Source organism: Bactrocera dorsalis, chromosome 3 (assembly GCF_023373825.1).
Source record: "Bactrocera dorsalis isolate Fly_Bdor chromosome 3, ASM2337382v1, whole genome shotgun sequence".
Taxonomy (NCBI): Eukaryota; Metazoa; Arthropoda; class Insecta; order Diptera; family Tephritidae; genus Bactrocera; species Bactrocera dorsalis.
Genome location: NC_064305.1, coordinates 59998154 through 60022684, shown reverse-complemented (window position 1 = coordinate 60022684; position 24531 = coordinate 59998154). Strand labels below are relative to the sequence as shown.

Here is a 24531-nt window from a genome sequence, read left to right as displayed (position 1 = left end):
CCTGGCAACACTTAGTGTTGCCTAGTCCAGAAATATATATAACAGCCTATGTAATGCAAATATGGTATATCTATAAGCCATATAACCTATCTATACTCTCGAAACATATTGCGATAGATGCCTAACGGTTATTTCTATCTCCTAAAACCAATCCACATAGATATAAGGCTATAGAATGGGCGGAATCAGATCATTGTCACGACGCTAATTGGAAAGGAGCTTTTTGGGACTAGTTTTGTGGTAGAAGCTTTTCCTTTACGATTTTACTAGACTATCGCTATGCTTGAAAGTGATCATCGATCCGTGACCTATTTTTTCTTTTACAATAAACACTTAATGACTTTTTCCAACACATATTTTTGCTTCATTTAATTAGTAAATATATATAAAAGAATTGATTTGTTCAATTGCCATTAAAAGCGAGAGACTTCTGCTCAATTGTGTGTGTTAACGGTGCTAACGGTACAATTGAACATATCAATTTTAAATCTAATTGAAATTGCCAACCGGCCACTAGGCACTTATTAAGTATATATCTATATATATATCTGTATATATGTACATATTTACAAGTAATTACAGTTGTGTGGTATATGCGTTTGTATGTGTGAACTTACAAGTGTTTATGTATTTGTTGACGCTTTATTCCTGTTTCATTGCAAATATTTAATTTATGGCATAAATATAGTCATTAAGTTTATTTGCGCAGACGCGCTTTGTGTGACAGGAATTAATAACTTTCGGTATGTGAAAACTGTTACAGATAACTCCACAAAAAACTAATTTTAATACGGCAAAAAAGCTGAATTGTATACATACTTGCAAAATTAATGAAAAAATATGTGTTTAAAGCGCGAATAATACTGGCTTTAATTGGTCTTTTGTAAATAATTAGCGTCCTTATTTACATACTTACATATTACATATACAGTGTGCTCCAAGAGATTGTTATGGGCGCAATGCGGATTATACAAAGAGAAAAATAAATAACTTGGAGGGTTGAGTTGGTATTTTATAATGATTTCTCGAATTTTCTTGATAGATTCCTAAAATTTTCGGTTTCTGTTGTCACTTCAAAAGTGCAAATTTCACATTACTCTAGGGGGTTACCGCAACCGACTGGCTTTCTAAGCCGTCCAAGTGAAATCCCTGTTAACAAAACCCTTAACCTAACCTACCATGAAGACGCCGCTAAAGTATTTGTCAGTTGCTAAACGAGAAGCCGCCATTTTTAGAGTGCGAGTCCTCAAAACAAAAAATTATGCACTAACTTTTTTGTAAGTTACCGATGAGATCTACAAAGTTTGGGCCAAAATACTGCTATTCCTTCCCAGTTACCTGTAGGTTTTCACATTTTCATAGAGCTCTAAATCTGATTTTAGAAGCCGCAGTGTGCTTTTCTTTTTACTTATTGACCTTCAACGTATATTTCAAAGTTCCAAAGTTTGCGGGAAAAAGTTCTGGTTTTAACTGTCTTCAAAATAACGAGAAAGCAGAATTAAGAAAAATTACAAAATATATTAGACATAAATAGATTAGACACTAACTAACCTCTGTAGGCTGTTTGGGAACTGTTTCCTATCTACTGAAAAAGCAGCCGTAGCTGGCGTACCGAGGACCGTATAGAGTCGATTCGGCGCCGTTCGCAGAAACTCGGACCAACATTTGAAACGACTTGGAGCATTTTACATCGAGATCTTAAACTGAAAGTGTACAAAATAGAGTTTGTGCAAGAACTGCGGTATGGAATTTTCATAGATTTTTATTATAAACCATCTATGGAAATTCTATATAGCCTTACTTAAAAAGCCGAATATCTCGAGAAGTATTAAAGACAGCGATTTTGACCTCGGACCTTTTTTGTAGCAAATAAAATTTCCTAGAAGTTTGTCATGTACATCGTTTCTATAGCTCTTGTCATTTACGAGATACCATATACATAGTATACAAAAAAAATGCGAATTTCGTGAAAAAATCAGGTTAAGAGCCCCGTACTACCTGGCCGGTGTGAGTTTCGATCAAGTTTTCGACCAAGTTTTCGCTCTTGGAGTCCGTGCAACTATTGTGACGTTGTCGTAACTCTTTACACTAGAACATAATTTAGTTTATAACCACCGTTAGTTATGGTCGTAAAACACGGTACGAGTGCGCTTGTGTATTAAGGTCATGGAAAAAATTAAAGCGCTTCAAATTGAAAACACGAGCAAATGATTTTTGCTTTAATTTTCACCCGCCTGTGGTGATATGTGGACGAATGTATGTATGTGTGTTTGTTTCACGGTTTTCATTATTTTTTTCCGCGTGCCGCATATCTGTTGCGGTTGTCATCAATTGCTGCATCGATGCGTCCATGACCAGCAAACGTATTTCTCTCGACGAAATAATGATAATAATAATAATTAAAATAAAAAATTAATATAATAAATAAGGTGTGCTGACTTCGTGTGCAATTGGAATATTGGAACCTGGCACTCGTTTTGGTCGTATTTTCGATATGCGAACTCTTTTCTTTGAAAAGAGGAAATATATGAGTATTATAACTATACAAGATGACACCATCCTTGGAAAAACATTTCACCGAGCGTCTGTCTCTTCCCTTTTATGTATAAATAGTGGGACCAATATATTTTTAGCCGAGTATGGTAATGGTTTATGCGAGTAGTTTTTTATGCCATAACATCGAACACTATTTTTGAAGTTGGTCGGAGCAGTAGGATGTGGTTATATCACAGAATTTTTAATTGTTATAAAATTAGCATAAGTGTGATCACGTTTTAACTCCGCGACTTACGATTACATTGTAAAATTAAAGTAGTTTTGGGGAATCACTTGAAGCCACCAATTTTCGCTTTTGTCAATATTTATACTCCTTTGCTAGGTTGCTACGAAGTTTTTAACACTTTGAAGGAAGCGTCGGGAACCCATAATATGTAAATGATCTGCAGGACGAGCTGAGTCGATTTAGCCATGTCCTTTTCATGCCTATGAAGCTCTTTATTTGTCGCAACCGCCAATATCGGATCACTAAGTAACTAACTTTAAGTAACTAAAATCAAGTTCATCTAAGGAATCTTTGGTATTTGTAAAGGGGTTTATACGTTTTTTCTTGGTTTTTCTTTAATTTTAATTTTTTTTTAGTTGGCAATATAAAGCTATAATATCCTTCTGCAACATGTTGCGCGTGTCATAAGAGACACGCTTTGGTATCTATGGTTGGTTTGCGTGTATGTGGCGCATCAAAAGCACTTAACGTGCATATTTTAATTAACGATTAAATTAATGTAATGCAACCTTAATAATGGAATTTGCTTCGTTATTTTATTATGTATAGCTCTCATTAAATGTATATCAGTGGCATTTTTTTATCTGTCAAACAGATAGAATTTTTTCATATGTTCGAGAATGAAAGTATTTTGGATATACATATACGATCAACATATTTTTTTTATTATATATTAACACAGTTAAACAAATACATAAAAAGTCAAGGCTGGAATATTGTGAATCACATTACAAGGCGTGATGCATTTCGAGGTTCCCCACTTCTTTAAAGAAAAAAACACAAAAAGTTCAAATTTAATAGGAATGTTTCTTATCATCGAAAAAACCTTCTTTGGCATATATATTTTGAAGATTATCTCATACAAATGTTGGCCGCGTCTACGTCTCAGATGGTCCATTCGTTGAGTCCAATTGTCGATGACTCGTTCGAGCATTTTGACTGCCAACTGGCGATTGACACGCGTGATGTTTTGCTCCAATGCCTGAACTGAAGTGGGTCCCTATAGACTTTATACTTTACATATCCCCACAAAAAGTCTAATGGTGTGATATTACACGATCTTGGTGGCCAATCGGCAGGCCTAAAACATAAAATTATCTGCTTACCGAAGGGTTCCCTCAATAAATCCATTGATTCATGTGACCAAATGTCGGCGAGATCACGAGCTTCATTTTCAGGCATCAAATAGTCGATTATCCTGGCCCGAAAACGGTCGCCATTGTCGGTTACCTTCTCACTGTCATCAATTTTGAAGAAATGTAGACCGATGATTCCACCGGCCCACAAACCATACCAAACCGTTTTTTTTTAGATGAAATATGAGCTCTTTATTCTCTTCAGGTTTCACTTCGTCCCAAATGCGGCAATTTCGCTTGCTTACTTACACATTGAGCTAGAAATGGGCTTCGTCGCTGAACAAAATTTGGCTCGAAAACGTCGGATCTCCGTCAGTCCGAGGTCTTCGTATACACTCTCAGCTACGTCTGCTATATTTTCTTTACTGCGTACTGAACGTAGTCTATTTAGTCGAACATAATCCAATAATGAATGCTGGGTCTCAAGATGGGTCATGGTGTTGCGAATGCACTAAACACATCCTTTACAGAACGCGAATTTTCGTAATAAAGTTGAACGATTTGTAAACGTTGTTCAAACGTCAAGTCTTTCGGTCCAGAGGCGCCCATTTTGCACAGCTCTTTCCTGCTATTCTCAAACAACTTGACTTTACGGTTATCCAAAATTATTTTGCGTCCTTTTTTTAATGTTTTCGTAGGCAACAACCTCTTTTGGGAATCCACTGCGTTCACCGTTTTCGGTCCTCTTTTCACTGCGTCTAACTTTAGTTTATCAATCCTTGATGGTTGATTTTCCCGGGGCGGTGTCCGGAAACTCGTCAACAAGCCAAGTTTTGGCTGCAACATTATTTTTTCCTTCTTTTATCAACCTCTTAAATTCCTGTTTATCCATTTTTTTCACAAAAACAAAAGTTGCTTCACACAACATTATATAATTTAGAAAAAAATGTTTCGACAGCTGTCAAATTGAAATTTGAAAATTTAATTAAATTGAAAATTTAACTTTTACTTGCAAAATTTAATTTTTGATCCAAAATTGTTAATTATAAAATTCGCAACCTCGCTTTGTAGTCACCTTCGAGAGTCTAGTAAATTCCATTTGTTGCATTTTCGGCGTCTGAATAACGCACTCAGTTTTTATAACATTGAAAATCGTAAAATATTTCTCGAAAATTTACTGTAAAATAATAACAGTAGCTTACAGCAAGCAGCTTGTTCCAAATACATACAATGTATGAAAACAAAAAATTAAATAATTAATTAAAAAAGCTTTCGCACCAAATGAGTTCGCCTTTAAACTTTTCAAATAATTCGCGCATCATAAACAAGTATGAAATTCTCAAAATTGTTGCAGCCACAAATATGTTTGCAAAAACTGCTATTTAATTGCTTCGCTAATCTGGCAACAATAAAGCCACGCACTCACACACACTCCGAGCAATAAATTCCATTTATTTTGTTCCGTTTTTTCATAACGACCGAATTCGCCGAAATTAGCGGTAAATATTTCTGGCGCTTTGGCTAATGCCCTCTAGAGCTTCATGGCAACCCCTGACAGCTCTAAACCCATACAATTCGCTCCCCACCAGCTTGCCTGCATTGGAAAATAGTTTTCATAACTGAAATTATAAACTTTAATAGAAATTTTATTTCGCTCAGCAGTCGTCGCTTGGCTAATTTACATAGATAAATGCATAAACTATTTCCATTTCGTAAATTGCCAGGGATTCCGTTTTAGGTTTGCACATTTTTCCACATTATTTACATATTCACATACAAACATATATATGTGTTATTGACGGGGTAATTTGTAACGGTACCTATTGTTTCCTCATCACTTTGATTCATTTTATGCAAATGAATTTTCGAGTTATAATTCGAGTTATTTGTGCGCTTTTGTTGTTTTTGTTGTGTTTAAAAACATAATATTTTAATATTTTGCTTATTGTTGTTGTACAACTAAATTAGTTTGAAATTATTGCGACTCGCTAAAAAATTATCTGTTGCATGCTACTTTATATGCAGCGAGTGTGATTCCAAAAATCAACTGAAACAAAATTCATTTGCAGCCATAAATTTTTGGAATAAATTTACATTTCGATTTTAAATTAATCTTTAAGCGAAAATAGTAAAGGTTGTCAAATCCGCTTCCCTTCCGTTTTGTTTGTGCTTTATTCAATGCTTTATAAAAAGAGTTGCAGTGATCGGATTTAGTGCAAATATACGCCGTTTCGTTCGTTAATCAGTTTCCATCTAGACGGCAACTTCATAATACCCCCCTCGTAGAAGCCCCCTCCTTATTTGCTAAGAACTCGGACAGTCACTTTTCACAAGCCTCTTTTGAGTTCAACTTTACACCACCAAGGGCGTTCGCCATGCACAAGAACAGGTGGTAATCATTTGGCGCTATGTCCTGGTTATATGGTGGATGCGTTAAAACCTCCCAACCGAGCTCTCGTAGCTTCTGACGAGTCATCAAAGAAGTGTGGTCTGGCGTTGCCCTGGTGGGACACTACATCCTTCCTGTTGGCCAATTCTGGACGCTTCTGTCCGATCGCCTGCTTCAAGCGTTCCAGTTGTTCGCTGTAGATGGTAGAATTAAGCGTCTGGTCATATGGGAGCAACTCATAGTGGATGATTCCCTTCGAATCCCACCAAACACAGAGCAAAACCTTCCTGGCTGTCAAGCCCGGCTTGGCCACTGTTTGGGACGATTCACCAGCCTTCGACCACCACCCTTTTCACTTGATATAGTTGTATGTGATCCATTTTTCGGCGCCAGTCATCATCCGCTTCAAAAATGGGTCGAGTTCGTTCCGTTTCAGCAGCATATCGCAGGCGTTGATTCGGTCCAGAAGGTCAAATCATGCGACACCCAAACATCAAGCTTTTTTGTGTACCCAGCCTTCTGCAGATAGTTTAAAATGGTTTGGTGACTAACTCCCATCTTCTGGGTGATGTCGCGAGATGCCACATGCCGGTCTAATGCGATGTTTTTCATGATTTGATCGGTATTCGTTGTCACAGGTCTTCCGCCGGCTGGCTTATCCATGGTGTCGTTTTCACCCGCTCTGAATCGTCGAAACCATTCCTCCGCAGTTCGAAGTGATAGAGTACCATCCCCCAAAACACCATTAATCTCACGGAACGTTTCTCTAGTAGATTTGCCTTTAACGAAGGAAAACTTTAAAATACCGCGAATTTCGGCGTTAGTGAACTCCATGTTTACACGTCTATAACTGCTGAACGCAGTATCCAAACTAATCATCCATAGCGTCGTTTTGTAGGTTATGTCAAGACCTTTCAAAGATGTATACTTGTAGTATTACCAGATATGAGCTTCAAGGGACAAAAAGGCGGAAGGGAGATATTTGACAACCAATATTTGAGCACCTTAATTTGTTTAGCTTCATGATACTCTCGAACTCCCTTTATGTTAGCTTATGTAGTCCTTTATGGAGTCATAAAGAAGAACTCCTGTGTTTGAATTTAAAAATTAGCAAAACGCTTAGTCGCCAGTACAAATTAACAAAGGCGTTTAATTTTCCGCCAGTTGGGTGGAATGTCTGAAGGTATGCGCTTCCAAGTGCAAAAATCTTGACCTCCCATACGCGGGACAGTCAAGAAGGAAGTGTTGAGTGGTTTCCACCTCATCTTCCGGTAATTCTTATAGCTGGAAACGGTTACTAAAACCGTTGTTAAAACCGTCAATAGGCAAGGAGAGCACTAGATCTCTTGCGATCGACCTTGGGCCAAAAGTTTTGGCGATTGCGCATGTGCCGATAGTGGCCCTACGCAGGCCAAGTTTCCGCGAAGCTCAGTTATCTAGTAGTAGAACACAAGAGAATACAGGAACACCGACCCGCTTCCATTCTACAGATAGTAGTTCTAAGGTGGCTTTCCTTGTTAGGTCATCAGATTTACAATTTCCTGCGATTCCCGTGTAGACTGGCATCCATACCAGTATTTTTAAGAAGATAGTCGATGCCGAGTGTTCAGACACGTGCTCTCCTAGGAACCCAGTTTCTCTGAGTGTGATAGGAACTTTCGCGCCAATCACCTTCCGACGATGCCTACGGGTACTATGTGCAATATGGCGTTAAGTGCCATGGTTTGAGTGGACCTTAGTGCACCATACATGTTTATGAGTACCGCCCGTTGAACGTTCTCGAGTTTTTTTTGCAAGTGTTATCTTTTCTAGAGCCATCCAACACACTAAGTCTTCTTCGCGCATAATTAGTTTGACTATAGTGTCATAGAGCCAAAGAACCTGTTTCGGTGGCAGTATAAGGCATTCGATGCCTTTTTTGCTCTTTCGGTGTCAATGAAAGCTTCCTATCCAGGATGAGTCCCAGATATTTCACTGTATCCGCCGATTGCAGACGTATGTCTCCCATTTGCGGCAGCGGTGTCACCGGGATCTTGTATCTTCTAGTAAATAACACCATCTCGGTTTTATTTGGGTTGATGGCAAGCCCACCTCCGAAGGTCCAATTTGTTACGACGCAGGGGTATCTCATAAACGATACTCAGAAACTTTCCTGTGACCATAAGTGATACATCGCTTCCATATTTCCCTCAATATTAATTCTTTAACCCTAATGGCTTCCTCAAGCCAGGTTACGATAGTATGAAAGGCAGTATCCACTGACTTGCCTTTAAGTCCTTGGCCGTAACGTGGGAGCCCCTACCAGCCTTCTGTATTCCAACTGTAACCCAGTATAAGGGCAATCGAAAGTTCAAAAATATTTATATTCGTATATGGGTGGTAAGGAAAATATTTATTCGGTTTAGCAGATTTTTTGCACTCTCATAAAAGTATACTCCTCGAATCTCAATATTAGACCGCACAGATTGACCGATATGTATAAAAAATTAGCCATACGCACTGGGCTTGCTACTTCTCTATAAATGAAAATAGGTTAGGTTAGGTTATACTGGCCGGCTGGCCCTATTGGTTCTTAGTAATGCCAAATGGAGGTTCAGATTAGATTTAGGAGAAATATTCGTCATACAGGCCGTGAACACTTTTTGCGAACTTTAAGAGGAATTTGACAACTACGTTTGATACTTCGTCTAGTCCCTTGACCTTCGAAGCGCCTAGATACTTAAGACGAGTTCTAGGGTGGACACAGGGATATAAGGTGTTCCAGCGAAATCATTTTGCACTCTGGACTGAGGAACAAGAGGAGAATTGGCAGTGGTGGTCTTACAGTGCATGCTTTCACATTCTTCTTCAATTTCTATTTTCATAAATCCATACATCTTTCGATACATGTTGTCAGCAGGTACAATTCTTCAGCTTCATACATTCCCTGCAAATAATTGCATAAATCATGAAATTGATTTTTGTTGAATTCAATATGTATTGCGACTAAAAGATTTGTCTGACATGTCGGCAATTTTATAAAATAATTTTTCGAATTCCTATAACAATTTATTACAACGCCTAAATAGACATTGCGTTCTTATCTCGAAGAGGAAACCATATTTTTGATTAATTTTACGCCGAAGAAAGCTTTTCACAACAACAACAACAGAAAATGCACTGTTGTGGCATTTCCCATTTCAATGGAATAAATTCGTATTTAATTTATTTCTAATCAAGACAAATCGCATATTGTCTATTTATAATTTGAAGATTTTAACACCAGCCACACTCACTAACACACACCCACATTCACATCTGTGTTTAATTTATTTGCAATTTGCAACTTTATACACGCATTCAGCCACTCTGTAGCTGCTAAGTATAAGTAGTTGGCAACAAAATATTAAATTTGCAATAAAGTAGCACATATTTGCCGAGCTTCACTATATTGTGGCTATAATTTAATTATTTGTCCAAAAGTGTGTGTAAACTTTTGTAAATATTGCCACAAACAGATCTAGCAAATTATTGTAAATCACAAATGTGCGTCATACATACACACGCTTACATAAATTTATATAGATGCGACACATTTTCAAACAAGAATTCTCGATAATGACAACCCAATAAGCATTGAGGAAATACCTATGCCTAAAAGCTTGAGGAACTCTGCTGTTTTCAATTTGACATCAAATGTTATGCCTTAACAACTCACCTGTTCTAGAGAAAGAGGTTTCCCAAAGTCTTTCTCCGATTTCTCTCTATATGCGTTTTATCAGTATACTTGCATATAAAACCTTTGGTTAAATATATTTGAGTTTAAGTTGTGAAATATAGTTTCGTCATGTTTAATTATTAATTATTCTAAATGCTATGCTTTTTGATAATAATTCTGTGAGTATTCAGTTGAAGTAATGTTGCAAACACTGTCTTTCTGAATTATCTCTAACCTTTGGTTAATCACTTTTAGCAATTGAGAATTATAGTTCCTTCAAGGTGATCAACCTAATTGTAAATATATATTTTTTATTTTTGATGTGGGGAATATTATGTTTGTCCAGTTGAATTACTGTTTAGACATAAAATATTTTTGGGAATTTCTTCTAACCTTTACTCAATGGTTGTTAAGTTGAACAATGTGAAAAATAATGTCATTTTGATATTTTTCTCTGAGTTTTGTTCCTCTTTGCTAACATACAGCTCGCTTACGCTGTTATGGCCGAGTTAACAACAGCGCGCGTTGTCGTTTCTTCTCTTCGCTATTTGGCGCCGATTCGAGATATCAAGTACATCCAGGTCCTCCTACATCTGATCTCTCTAACGGAGTGGGTCTTCTTCCTTTGCTTACACTCGCGGCTACAGAATTAAAAACCTTCAAAGCCGGAGTGTTTTCATCCCTCCGAATAACATAACTTAGCCAGCACAGCCGCTGTTACTTGATTTACAAAACTATGTCAATAACGCCGTACATTTCGTATAGCTTATCGTTGCATCGAATGCGGTATTTGCCGTTAATCTTCCGCAAAGCCTTTCTCTCGAACACAACTAATGCCAACTCATCAGTGATGGCATTAATAATAAGTGTCTTGTAGAAATTGGTCTTTGCTCGTAGAGAGAGTGCCTTACTTTTCTATTGCTTAATCAGCCAAAAGAAGCACGTGTTGGCGAGGGTCTTCTAAGTTTTAGGTTGTAATATTAAGATTGGGTTGAAAATTATAATTCTTTCAAATTGAAAAATGAAATTTTCCGATGTATTCTTAAAGGTGTCATCCGGCGGATTCAGTGAAATATCTAGGGCTCATTGCAGATAAAAAGCTTTCATGCAAGCCGAATATCGAAAAGAGCAAAAATGGCATCGATTTCCTTATACTGCTGTAGACGAGCCATTGGAAAAAAGGGGTTTTTTGTGCGGAGTATTTATGTGGTGGAAGGAGGAAAGGACCACATTTGCAAAGCATATGTGCTATTAGACTCGAATAATCTGGATTCCTAAATGAAAACTGCGTCTTGGAGTCGCCAAACCAAATTCTGGAGGCTCTTTGTGGGAAGAAGCCGTTGAATGACAGAGGGCAGTGAGCTTCTTTACAGACGGGCAAAGCTTGGGGGGAAGGTTGTTGGCCAAGAGAAGCGACCATCTACTCAAATAGTATAGTGGACTAAGATCCTAAGAGATCTAGTGAGGCTAGCCTCTCCGTAGTTGTGAGGATTTTAAAAAGTCATTGCCCTATAGGCGTCCATGCGTCAAAGTGTCAATTTACATTTTTTCGTCTAACCCAGGGTTAAACACATTTGAGTTAATGTTGAAAACGATAGTTTTCTTATTTCGAGATTCATGTTGAAATATAGCTTCTAAAGGCCTCTCCTAGCAGTTTTTCTTATATTTAAATACGTCTGCGTTAAAATTGAGAATTCTCAAGCTCATTAAATTGAAAAAGTTTTGATTACACCGTGAAGTACTCTTGACAGTTAAAACGAGCTTTGAAGATTGCTTTTCCTTTCCTTTGTGACCTCTAGTTTGATTCAAGCCTAAATGTTCATGGGGCTGAAATGACACACTTCCGTGACACACATCGTTAGCAATAAATTTTAATACTAAACTAATAATTAATATGGACGCGTATGTACTTAAATCAATGAAGTAAATATGAACATATTTGTACATTATATACACATTGCATAAATATTATAGGTCGTTATATAACAAAGTAAGGCAAGTAAAGTAAATATATAATCACTATGTGCAAATTCGCTTTGCTATATATCTATCTGTAAATAAGTACTTATGTATATATATGTATGTATGTTTGTAAGTGCATATGTACTGTATAAATATTTGTTATTCGCTGACTGCTGTGTTAATTAAAGTAGCTAAGACATTACCGACCTTAGAAACCACAAACACATGCACACACACCAGTATTGTGCTAATAATGAAGTGAAAACTCAAATAAATGTTAGTGAGTTGTCAATGGTATATATAGTACATGAATTCAAGGCTTAATGAAACTATAGCAAATAAATTTTTGTAATTTTCGATTTATCATAGTTATAATTATATAATATGGCTCATAGATCTTGAGGATTTCAAGAGCAAATCAATCGGTTCGTCATCGTTTATGTTTTTGAGCAACACAATAGGACGGGCTTATTGATAAACTTATAGATCCTAGTAGGGATCTGATTCTCAATTGTCTATCGATCCCAAAGTAGACCCTGTAAGCAAGAGTTATTCTGATCTCCAGCCTTAGATTCTTGGTGGAATTTAGCCTGTTCGTAGAAAGACAAATTTATAGCAGCCAAGAAATCTCTAGATACATTATCTTGCCTTTGTTTACAATAAACTCAACCTCGTAGACTGCTCCTTTCTTGGCATGAAATAAAACAATAATTATAACTCTACTCTTAAACGTTCTCTTTGCTAAGAAATTCCCTTCTTCAGCAAATCACAGGATTTGAAAGTATATTTTATATAGTAAGGATATAATATTTTTTGATCAGATACGATTTTCTACTAGACATGTTGCCCTAATTTACCGGGTGATCCAAGTAGAGGTACTTTTTTCAATAGCCTTTTTTGGCAGATCACGCGCTGTGATGTTATTTTTGTTCATTATTGTTTGGCAACTCATTATGGAACAATGCCTGAACATCGTTTATAAATCGTTCGATTTTACTACAAAAATTTCCGTTTTGTAAAGAATGTGTTTCTCTTCGTCAATTTATGGTCAACATAATCGGCCTACTGAACGTACTATTCGCCACACCATCACCCATCTCGAGACTCAGCATTCATTATTGTATAATATTCGATCGAATAGACCACGTCCAGCTGTCAGTGAAGAAAATATAGCAGAGTGGCGTAGCTCAGAGTGTACACTAACACCGTGCCAACTCGGACTGACTTATGGTACGACTTGGCACATTTTACATAGAGATCTTAAATTGAAAACATACAAGCTTAATTCGAGCAAAATTTTGTCAGCGATGTTGCCCATTTCTGGTTCAATGTGTATGTAAACAAACTTAATCGCCGCATTTGGAACGAAGAGTAACCTGAAGAGATTCAAGTGCTGCCATTTCATCCAGAAAAAACAACGGTTTGGTGTGGTTTGTGGGTCGGTGGAATCATCGGCACATATTTCTTCAAAAATTATGCGGTGAAAACCTAACCATCAATGGTGACCCTTATCGCGCCATGATAACCGACTATTTGATGTCTGAAACTGAAGCTCCTGATATCGGCGACATTTGGTTTCAAAAAGACGACGCCATTTCCCACGCATCACTCAATGGATTTATTGAGAGAACACTTCGGTAAGCGGAAAATTTCAATTAACCATCAAGATCGTTAGACTTTTTTCCTGTGGGGATATGTAAAGTTTAAAGTCTATACTGGCAATCCTGCTTCGATTCAGGCATTGGAGCAAAACATGACGCTTGTCATTCGCAGTTACCAGTCGAAATGCTCGAACGAGTCATAAACAATTGGCCTCAACGGATGGACCATCTGAGCCGAAGTCGCGGTCAACATTTGAAAGAAATAATCTTCAAAAACTAAATGCGAAAGAATGTTCTTTCGAGTGAAAAAAGTGGGAAACTCGAAATGGATTACTCTTTACATAATAATTCATTTGATTTTCGATGTACTTTCTATTATGCTAAATGTTTCACACTTTACTGGTTGCCAAAATGCAACAAACTACGTTGTTGTTACAACAAAAATATACATTTGACTTTACTATAAGTATTTCTAATTTTCTCATTAACTTCATGTCAACTGACCTCAATCAATTTGCACACAGTCGCCTTTCCTGCTTTTCTTTGCCCATAATCAACACTTCTCTTTCGACATGTGCTCTTCAAAATGCATACATGGTGTGTTAACCTTGATGTTGGTAGGGAAAGATTTAATAACTTTGATATTGCATTAGTGTTATTTCATCGTTGGAATACCTCTAGGTTTTGACTTTAGTTAGTTCCAAAAGACAGCGCTCCATGTCACACTATCAAGAAAAGGGTATGTAGCTTCTCCAAGAAAAATTTTCAGGACTTTTGATGATGATTTTATAAGTTACCTTGGTTTCCAGAGTTTACTCCCTTACTTCTTTTCTACGAAGTCCTTAGAAAATCAAAGTGTATGCAAGTTTTCCTCGTGCTTTTGGCATTGGGTTTGATAAAATAAAATTCTTGTATATAATCTTTTGTATTTGTGTAAGGCTTCGGTGCAACCGAAGTTAACGTTTGCCTTGTTTTCCAACCTAGCTTCCAATTCCCTTGTTGTTTGGTGTATTGTGAGTATTGAAAGATATCACGTCACAATCGTCGCCATTCTCCGCCTTGCATGATCTGCGTTCTGTCAGTTGCACTTTGGCATGTTTCTGTAGTTGAGACTAGACTACGGCTATATTTTATAATTTCCCTAGTACTGTATATTCATCATTCATATTCACCTCTAACATGTGTCATAATTTTCTCGCTTAGTTTACCCACCATTCATAGGACCTAAAGTAATTTCGTGGTACACCCTGTGTTGGCGATATTCCAAGGTTTCAGCTCAGATTGCTTCAAGCTCCTTTTAAAGGATATATTTTTCGTTACATGAAATTTAATAAATTTTAATTTGGCATACAAAAAATTACACACCCTGTATATTGAGATTATACATATTCATAATCAGAATCAATGCATAAGCGCTCACATAAACATAACAATTTGTAACAACAAACCATCAATAGAGTTGCAAGCACTTACATACCAACACATACATACATATATACATATATATACACATATAAGTATATTATGCAACTGTTTATTAAGAATACTCGCATTTAATTTCCCATTTAAATTTGCAGGTGAAAGCGTCGGATGCAAAATATTTGCAAGTCATACAAGAAGTAAAGGCGCACGGCTCCTTGCAGTACAAGGTGAGGATACTGCACGAACTGCCAACAGATGAGCAATTATTTATCCGTGTCCATTCACCAACAACGCAACAAGACATTGAGGTAAGCCGACAGTAGTAAAAAATGAATTATCACCACAAAGTGTTGGCCAAGCGATATATGATGCACGTGTGGCAAATCCATATGCATGTATGTGTGTGTTAGTATATATATACATTGTATATGCATGTGTGTGTCGCCCGTTTAGCTGCACAACGAGCCAGATTGTCGTCGTTGTCGCTGCTGTTTTTGTTGTTGTTGCCAATGATGACAAAGCAAAGAGTGCCTTTGCCGGAAGTCCTTACTTAAGGCTCATGTACACTGCACACACATACATGCATGCATATGTAATTTGAATAATACATGCATATGCATATATTTGCCAGTCGCAATTACAAGCACGTGAGCTGCTGGGTGTGCATGTGTGTGTGGCGCCGGAAACGAGTAAACGTCCGAGTAATTCACACGTGATTACCGATATGAAAAATGGTTGCTTGCTCTATGACTCCACCAACAGGCGACCAGCTACCTAAGCTGTTGCACATATGTACATACATACATACTTGCTCACACGCACATACTTGCTCACATACAAATAACTGCAGCACCAACATACTTGCAACATCTATACTTGCAACACACATATAAATAGAGGTCTGCGTCTAAAGTGCCTAAGTAATTTGTGTTACGAGTACTTTGTATTTTGCAAGTGTGAAAATATGACCGAGAGCGACGCCCGGCTCCAACTCAGCCTTGCCACTGAGAATTGTTCTGCAAAGATTCTGTTGCTGTTTATTTGGGTTTTGTGTTTCTATTTGGCCATTGTTGGCATTTCAATGGAAATATGCATTGCCTTTTCGGTCTGGTTTTGCTGCTGCTGCGGCGTGCGGCCGGTAAATGCAGGCCATATTTGCAAGGCAAATTGAATATCAGACACTTCCATTTAATTAACTCAATTATTCCAAGTTTGAATTAGTTTTTCTAAATCTTTAAATATTTAATTAAAAATTAAAAAATAAGGATTTTTACAAAAATTTAAAGTTTTTAGAGAAAATTTAACAATTTTAGTACTTCTTCTTTGTTTAATTGGTCTTAAATATCTCCCAGAACTATTCCTTTCAGCACCCCTTAAAATTTTATCTCTGAACGGTGTTCTTAAAATATCACGCTATATTTTAAATGTGTTCAGGAAGGTTGAGAAATCCAGACCTTACAGCATGTTTTCATTCTAGAACTGTTTGGTTGATTGCCTGAAAAGGAAGGCGTATGAGTTGCAGCATTAGAAGCCGAAGACTCAAGGCTGAGTTGCCGCATTGGGAGCCGAAGGCGGCATTCACCTACAGACATGGTCACATAAATAGCATACTTATATCGGTATTCTGCTTGAGACGATTGCCTCATGTCTCTAATTGTCACAATAGTAATTTAGTGACTCTGTTAGTCAGGAGTCTCATTTTGGTATTCTGGCAGATACAGTAAAGTAGTATACTGTATAGTAGTATACTGTATCTGCCAGAATACTAAAATGAGACTCCTGACTAGCAGAGTCACTAAATGAAGATTGTGATAATTAGAGCCATGAGACAATCGTCAATATCGGTATTCATATTAGTCATCAAATAAGAACATTTATTTATTTCTTAAGTTTACCACTTACGGATTCAATGAGGCATGCGTTTTATTTTAAAAATTATTCACTTTCATTTTACTAAAACAATAAATATTTTATTATCATTATAAAAAGGACGAAAACATCAATATTCTATAGGTAGCTGGGACATATAAATAGCGGAATCTCAAAAGGGTTTACAAAAAATTTCAAAAAGACATAAGATTGCTCTCTTCGTTATTATTTTGTAGTAAGGACTGTCCCGTAAAAAATTTACCCTTTTATTCCTTAAGATTGTGACGTACCTGTTTATGGCCTTAGTCTCAATGGGGACTTGTTTTTTTCTATACAATCTGACGATTAACAAAATGTATAACATTTGATGTCAACACTTCAAGCTATTAAGATGTCTAACAATCAAGAAAAAGTGCGCGAATTGGTTTTGTCCACTTACCTGGAAAATCCAGAATTAAAATATTCAGTTATAGATAAAAAAACTGGAGCATCGGAAAATACTGTCAAAAGGGTTGTTTCGAATTACAAAAAGGATGTACCTACTGTACGAAAAAAAAGGTTCGGGTAGAAAACCAGGTGCAGAAGGAAATTTGTCAAAAAGAGTGAAGGAAGTTTTTAAGCAGAATCCCAACACTTCAGTACGAGATGTTGCTGTTAAAGCAGGTACCTCTAAAAGTACTGTACAAAGGATAAAGAATGATAGTAAGCTAAAGACATATAGAGTTCAAAGAGTGCCAGATCGTTCCGATGAAAAGCAATTGGTTGCTCAAAAACGAGCTCGAAATTTGTATGAAGGATACCTAACAAAATTTGACTGTTGCGTGATGGACGACGAAACCTACGTTAAGGCAGATTTCAAACAGTTACCGGGGCATGAATATTATACCTGTATGAAGAAGGGGCAAGTACAGAGAAAATTTAAGGAAAAGAAAATGACCAAATTTCCCAAGCAGAATATGGTTTGGCAAGGGATATGTACTTGCGGTTTGAGAAACAGTTTTTTTCTAACACAGGGCACAATAAATTCAAAAATTTATATTAGCGAGTGCCTTCAAAAACTTCTTTTGCCATTTATACGCGAACATGAGGGTACTGTAATGTTCTGGCCTGATTTAGCAACCTCTCACTATTTTACAGCTACCATGGAGTGGTATGAAAGCAATAATGTCAATATTATTCCAAGAAAAGCGAATCCACCTAATTGCCCAGAGCTTCGACCTATTGAGAGATATTGGGCTCTAATGAAATCGAATCTCCGGAAGATTAAAGGTACTGCAAAAAATTTACAAGATTTTAGAAATAAGTGGCGAAGGTCGTACGGTACTATCGATGAAAACACTGTACAAAACATAAGCATTAAGAAAAAAGTAAGGAATTTTTACAGAAAACAAATATTTGTTAAATGTTATTTATAATTTGTAATCTCTATAGTCCTCATTAATAAAAAATAAAACAAGACTTTGAAAAAATTCTTTGGTTTTCTTGTTATTAATGAAAAACGAAGGGTCAATTTTTTACGGGACAGTCCTTATATCCACCTTTTTTAAACACCCATTCTCATCTTCACTGCATGCCGTCCACCAATTTTTCCATCGTTCCTTTAAAATTGAATATCAAGCCTTCTCAATTCCAGAACATAACGCATCCAGATGTTTTAATTTTTTCCTTGCTATATAGGTTTTGACATCATTTCATATATTTTCTATTGGATTAAGGTCTGGGCTTTGCTTCACTACCTGTGCGGTGTGCTTCGGATCATTGTCTTGCATAAATTTTTCTATACATCCAAATACCGAAACGGAGCCGTATTCCTACAAACCTTCTGTACACATCCACACCATATTCGTCATTAACTTCGATCATAATTTCTCTGGCTGGCTTAAAAGGCTCGGCTTTGCTCTTCCGTACTATGGTTTTGTTAACACTGATATCTTTTCCACGTGGTCTTGGGTTTCTTGGTATATTTTTATTGTCACAAGTTGGGTATTTGTTGCTGCATAAAAATATTAAAGAAATTAGAAGTAATAATGAATTCGGATTTGTGCAATTTATATGTTCACAATGTTCCAGCTTCTCATCATCGTCCGCGTAATGCTCTGCATTCCGCGAATCCACTTTTCCCATTTTCTGAAGCTGAGATCTTAAGGGTAGGTGTTCTGTGATGACTCCCACCGTATTACCAAGTTTTCTTGTCTAAAAGTAGGAGATATACATAGTACATACTTGCTGATCAGAGCAGAGGGTATCAAGTACTACTGCTATGTTCACAATTTTGGCCTGAAAGACTCAATTGTAGTCATTTTTTTATTTTTATATTTTAATGTGGAGGATTACACTTGTGCAGAGCCAATAGATCATGTGGGGCCGTAAATTTCAGTTTGAGGACAATAATGCATCTGTTTGTATATTTTGATAACCATTTATGTTTATTCAGTGTAATCAGTTTTATTTTGAAATTTTCACTTCCTATATTAAATGCATACACATACATATTTCACATTTGCCACATTTTCAATAAATCTGTGAAAATGTTCTCGAAGTTTGTTCGGTGGCTGTGTACTCGTATATATGCCCCACATTATCATCACTCAATAACTTTACGTGGCCTTAATTTGCATTCATTTCAGTAATTACTCAGCGGTGACTGTTGTTGCAGTAGTTAACAGAGTCGCGTGAAAAAGTTTCTAGTTTAAAAAGTATATATGTACATATGTATGAATTTGAAGTCATGCGGATATGTAAATATCCATTGCTTTTTCAATTTTGTTTGCTTAAATTTTAATAACTATTATCCTCTTTAAACTCTTTATTAGCGGCAACAGAGTGTGGTGGTTATGACGTAAGTCTAAATTGACTTTCACATGTAGGATTTCGAAAGAGACCCAGACAAACTGCGAACAGTCGGAACTTTTTCTTTAAAAATAATTACAATCTCTTTAGTAAGTTTTCTTAGGTAGTTTTCTTGAGAGGCTCTATAAGTGTCTAAAAAATTTTTGTGGTTTATGATCAAAAGCACATCTGGACAAAGGTCATAAATAGCAAAATAATCTTAAGAAATATTAGAGCTTTCGGTTATCCATTTAGATTTTTTGTTAACAGGGATGAAATTCGGATAATATGAAAATACCATTAATATTCGCTTGTATATTTATCCGGATAACAGGTTTAGAAAGAAATTGGGTTAATATTCCATTATATATTTATCCGGATAATAGGTTTTAGAAAAATTCGCTTAATATTCATTTGTTGACATGAATAAAATCCGGTTAATATGAAAATACGATTAATATTGCCTTTTATACTTATCCAGATAAAAGGTTTTATAAAAATCTGGTTAATATTCGGTTTTTGACATAGATAAAATCCGGATAATATGAAAATACTATTAAAAGAATCGGGTTAATATTAATTTGTTGGCATGGATAAAATCCGGATAATATGAAAATACGATTAAAAAAGTCGGCTTAATACTAATTTGTTGACATGAATAAAATCCGGTTAATATGAAAATAATATTGCCTTTTATACTTATCCAGATAAAAGATTTTATAAAAACCTGGTTAATATTCAGTTTTTGACATGGATAAAATATGGATAATACGAAAATCCGATTAATGTTAATGTTAAGGTTAATATTCAGTTTTTGACATGGATAAAATCCGGATAATATGAAAATACGATTAATATTAGCTTGTATATTTATCCGGATAACAGGTTTAAAAAAATTTGGTTAATATTCATTTTATCGTATATTAGTTATCTTGATTCTTCTCATTGAGTTTGGATAAGATCTCTCAAAATTTTAATTAATAAATTATATGTGTTCGCTTATCCTAGTATCGGAATTATACTTATAGATACACATTCGAATATTCTTCACAAAAAAACCTTAAAAATGAATATCTGGTTACTTAGTTTTCATATGTATTCGGTTATTATAGTAAACATATTTCACTTATTTATTCGGATATGGAACTATTAAACTTATCTGTATACTATAAATTAATATCTGCATAAATTTTGAATATCCGATTACTCAAAATTTCATATATTCTTCCCTATTAAATATTGGATTTGAATATTCCTTTTAAAATTAAATAACTGAAATCTGGATAACCGGGTATATAAATTTCATTCACATTCTAATATTTGTGTTCGCTGAGTATGGATTCAAATATATCCAATATTCGTGTTATCTGGATAAATTAGAAATATGAAAAAAAATCCGGATATCCTGTTAACCAAATATACTTATAAATGAATTTTGGTTTATGTATGTATATCCGGTTATTCCAATATACGTCTTATCCGTATAAATTAAATATCCGGAAAAAAACTCTATCTTGTTAGCCAAATATACTTGTAACGGGACTTTGCTTATATAACGGGTACACCGCAAAAATTAGATGTCGGGTATCATAATAAAGAAACAGAGTTTTGTTTACATATGTTACATATAAGCAGATATTATAGTATCCGGCTTATCCGTATAAATTAAAAATGTGCCAAAATCCGGATATTCGCTTATCCAAATTTAACATACATATCTATGCATATCCTTATAACCGGATTACATCTATGTATGTATATGAATAGTGGAATATTCATCTTATGGTTAAAATATCTGAAAAAAATTGGATAAGCGGTTATTTAATTTTGAAATGTTTTCGGATATCCGCGTGACCATAATTTTATATATTGGATAATGCAATATTAATGTTATCCGTATAAATTCAAAATGTGGAAAAAATCTGTTTACGCGGTTATCCGCGTAACCGAATTTTGTTAATATACTTATTAGGATAATGAAATATTTGCCATATCAGCATAAATTTGTTATGTGTTTATCCGGTTATTTAAATTTCATCTCTATTCTTATATCCGTGTGACCGGATTATATTGTACATACATTTATACATCTATCGGAATATTCGAATAACCATTTTATCCGGATAAAAATGACCGCTCTACCGTTAAGTAAAATAAGGTATTTGGCACCAAAATGTTTAATTTAATTAAATTTATTTTTTAAAAACTAAAAAAAGTTGCTTTTGTGCCACCCTGTACAACTTGCCACAATTAAACCCGCCACTTGCTTTTGTGTGAATATAATTTTTTAATGTATACATTAGTACATTGCATTACACTTCCAGAATTATTAAATACAGCCTTGTGAATATATATGTGTCCGTGAGTGGTTGTGTGTGTTGCAACCGCAGCGCTGCTCCCCCCGCCCACATATGGTCCACATACGCATACATATTAAATTTTTGGCCCAATATAATTTATTGCTGTTCATCTGTAGCAATGACAACAAGCAAGCAAGTAAACGAGCAAGCTGCAGCATTGCTATGCAACTGTTATTGTTGCACTGCTGATTGTTGCTGCTGCTGCTGCTGCTGCTGTTGCTGCCCGTGCTATTTGTTGCACACATACTTTCATATGTCCTCGTTTGGTGCTTGCCACATCGCCAAAACGCACTCACACCACAATAACAAATTGAAAATATGGTTGGAAATTTTACGAGGATCATGTGAATAGCAACAACAACAATAATAACAACAACCAACAACATCAGCAGTAGCGGCCAACCAACCGCAAGCATAGCCACAAAATTCTAAGCATGTTGCAGCAGCAACAAAATTCTACAACTTAATATAACAAGTCGACGAATGGCAGGCGAGGCAGCCACGCAGCAACGTTTGAAGGCAACAGAATTTGGGGAATATCCAGCAATGGACTGCCACACACATGTGTGTTGGTGTGTGTGTGTGTAGCCGTACAAAAGTTGTGGGTGCATGTTTATATTTTAATATGAAAGTATATATTATGAGCATGTAACATATGTGTATGTGTGTGTTTATGTTGTTTTTGCCATTGTTTTTCGTTGCTCTGCTGCTGCTGCTTCTGCTTGGGACAGCATCGTAAAATAATGGGTTAGCAACATTATTAAATGTTTCAAATATTATTATGAATTATTCTGCAAATGTTTTATATAAGTGTTCGTGTGTGTCGGGGTGTGTGTTTGCGTATGTGCGACTTGCTACATGCTTGTTATAACGGTATGTGGTTAAGTCTCCATGGCTGCTTCATTCAGTCTTCGCTTGACGCTTTGCAAGCAATGTTGTTGTTGTCATTGCATTCATTTTGTCGTAGGTTATGTCGTGAATAGTGCTTTTCGTGTTAGTTGGACACACTTAGACATTTTGCCTTCGAAAATTCTGGTTGCCCTCTAGTATATACATATGTAGCAATGTTGCTATAATTAAATTCTGCGAGGGCCCACAAAAAGTATCGAAAGTTTTTTTTGCATGCTGGTTTTGTTGTTTTCACCGCTCCTTGATAACTAACAAGTAAATATATAACAATTGGCAACAAATAGAAACACTGACTAGAACTCTATTAAGTTCAAGCAATAATATTCTAAGTTGGACATATATTAGATTGCCAAATTTCTCCCTTCCGCCTTTTTTCTCTTTATTCAATGCATTATAAAGAGTGTTACAATGATCGGATTTAGTTCAAATATGCGCACTTTCGTTCGATAATCTGTTTCCATCTAGACGGTAACTTCATAATACCCCCTCGTAGAAGCCCCCCTCCTTATTTGCGAAGAACTCGGACAGTCACTTTTCATAAGCCTCTTTTGAGTTCAACTTTACATCAACAAGGGCGTTCTCCATGGACAGGAACAGGTGATAATCTCTTGGCGCTATGTCCGGGTTATATGGAGGATGTGATAAAACCTCCCATCCCGAGCTACCGTAGCGTCTGAGGAGTCATCAACGAAGTGTGTGGTCTGGCGTGGTCCTGGTGGAACACTACACCTTTCCTGTTGGCCAATTCTAAACGGTTCTGGTCGATCGCCTGCTTCAAACGGTCCAGTTGTTCGCAGTAGATGATAGAATTAAGCGTCTGCCCATATGGGAGCAGCTCATAGTAGATGATTCCCTTCCAATCCCACCAAACACACAGCAAAACTTTCCTGGCCGAAAAATCCCGGCTTGGCCACGAAGAGTCATTGCAGTATGCGACAATGCATTATCGTGGTGCAAAAACCATAAACTGTTGGCCCATAATTCCATCCTCTTATTACGAATACCTTCGTGGAAACGACGCATAACACTCAAATAGTATTTCTTTCTGATAGTTTGGCCGGACGGAATGAATTCGAAGCATCACACCTCGATTTTGATTATTGACCTGCTTTGTCGTGGTTTCTTCGGCTTCGGCTCAACTCTGCCACGATACAAGTATTCGGCTGATTGATTGTTTGTTTTTGCGTCGTAATCATAGATCCAAAACTAATCGCCAGTAATAATACGTTTAATTACATCCTGGTAGTTGATAATCATTGTTTTACAAACATTAACGCGACGCTGTTTTTCGAAAAAAAATTATTGATTTTGTGCTTTCACTTTTCATAGGCCCAAATAATCTTTAACAATGGTTTGCACTGATCTTTCCAATATTGCAACGATGCCAATAAGATCTCTAACTGTTAATCCTCTATCTTCAAGCACCAATTTCTTTATTTTGTTGATGTGTTGATCATGAGTTGATGTTGTTGGTCATTCTTGACGTGGTTCGTCCTCAACGTGTTCTCTATCCCCTTTGAATAATTTGTACCCATCAAAAACAGTTGCTCACGACAAACAATTATCACTGAAGGCCTTTTCAACATTCTGAACATTTCGCCATAATAAATTTGGTTTCGAAAACAAAGTGAATAA

The 24531-nt window shown here is 36.3% G+C and overlaps 1 protein-coding gene across 1 annotated transcript in view; it reads left to right on the top strand.

The window, feature by feature from the left end:
• The window catches only part of LOC105221947 (nuclear pore membrane glycoprotein 210), a 112978-nt gene that overhangs the window by 45991 nt on the left and 42456 nt on the right, over positions 1–24531 (top strand). Inside the window, exon 21 of the mRNA XM_049451708.1 lies at positions 15085–15237. Coding sequence (XP_049307665.1) covers positions 15085–15237 — 153 coding nt within the window. The remainder of the gene's footprint in view (positions 1–15084; positions 15238–24531) is intronic.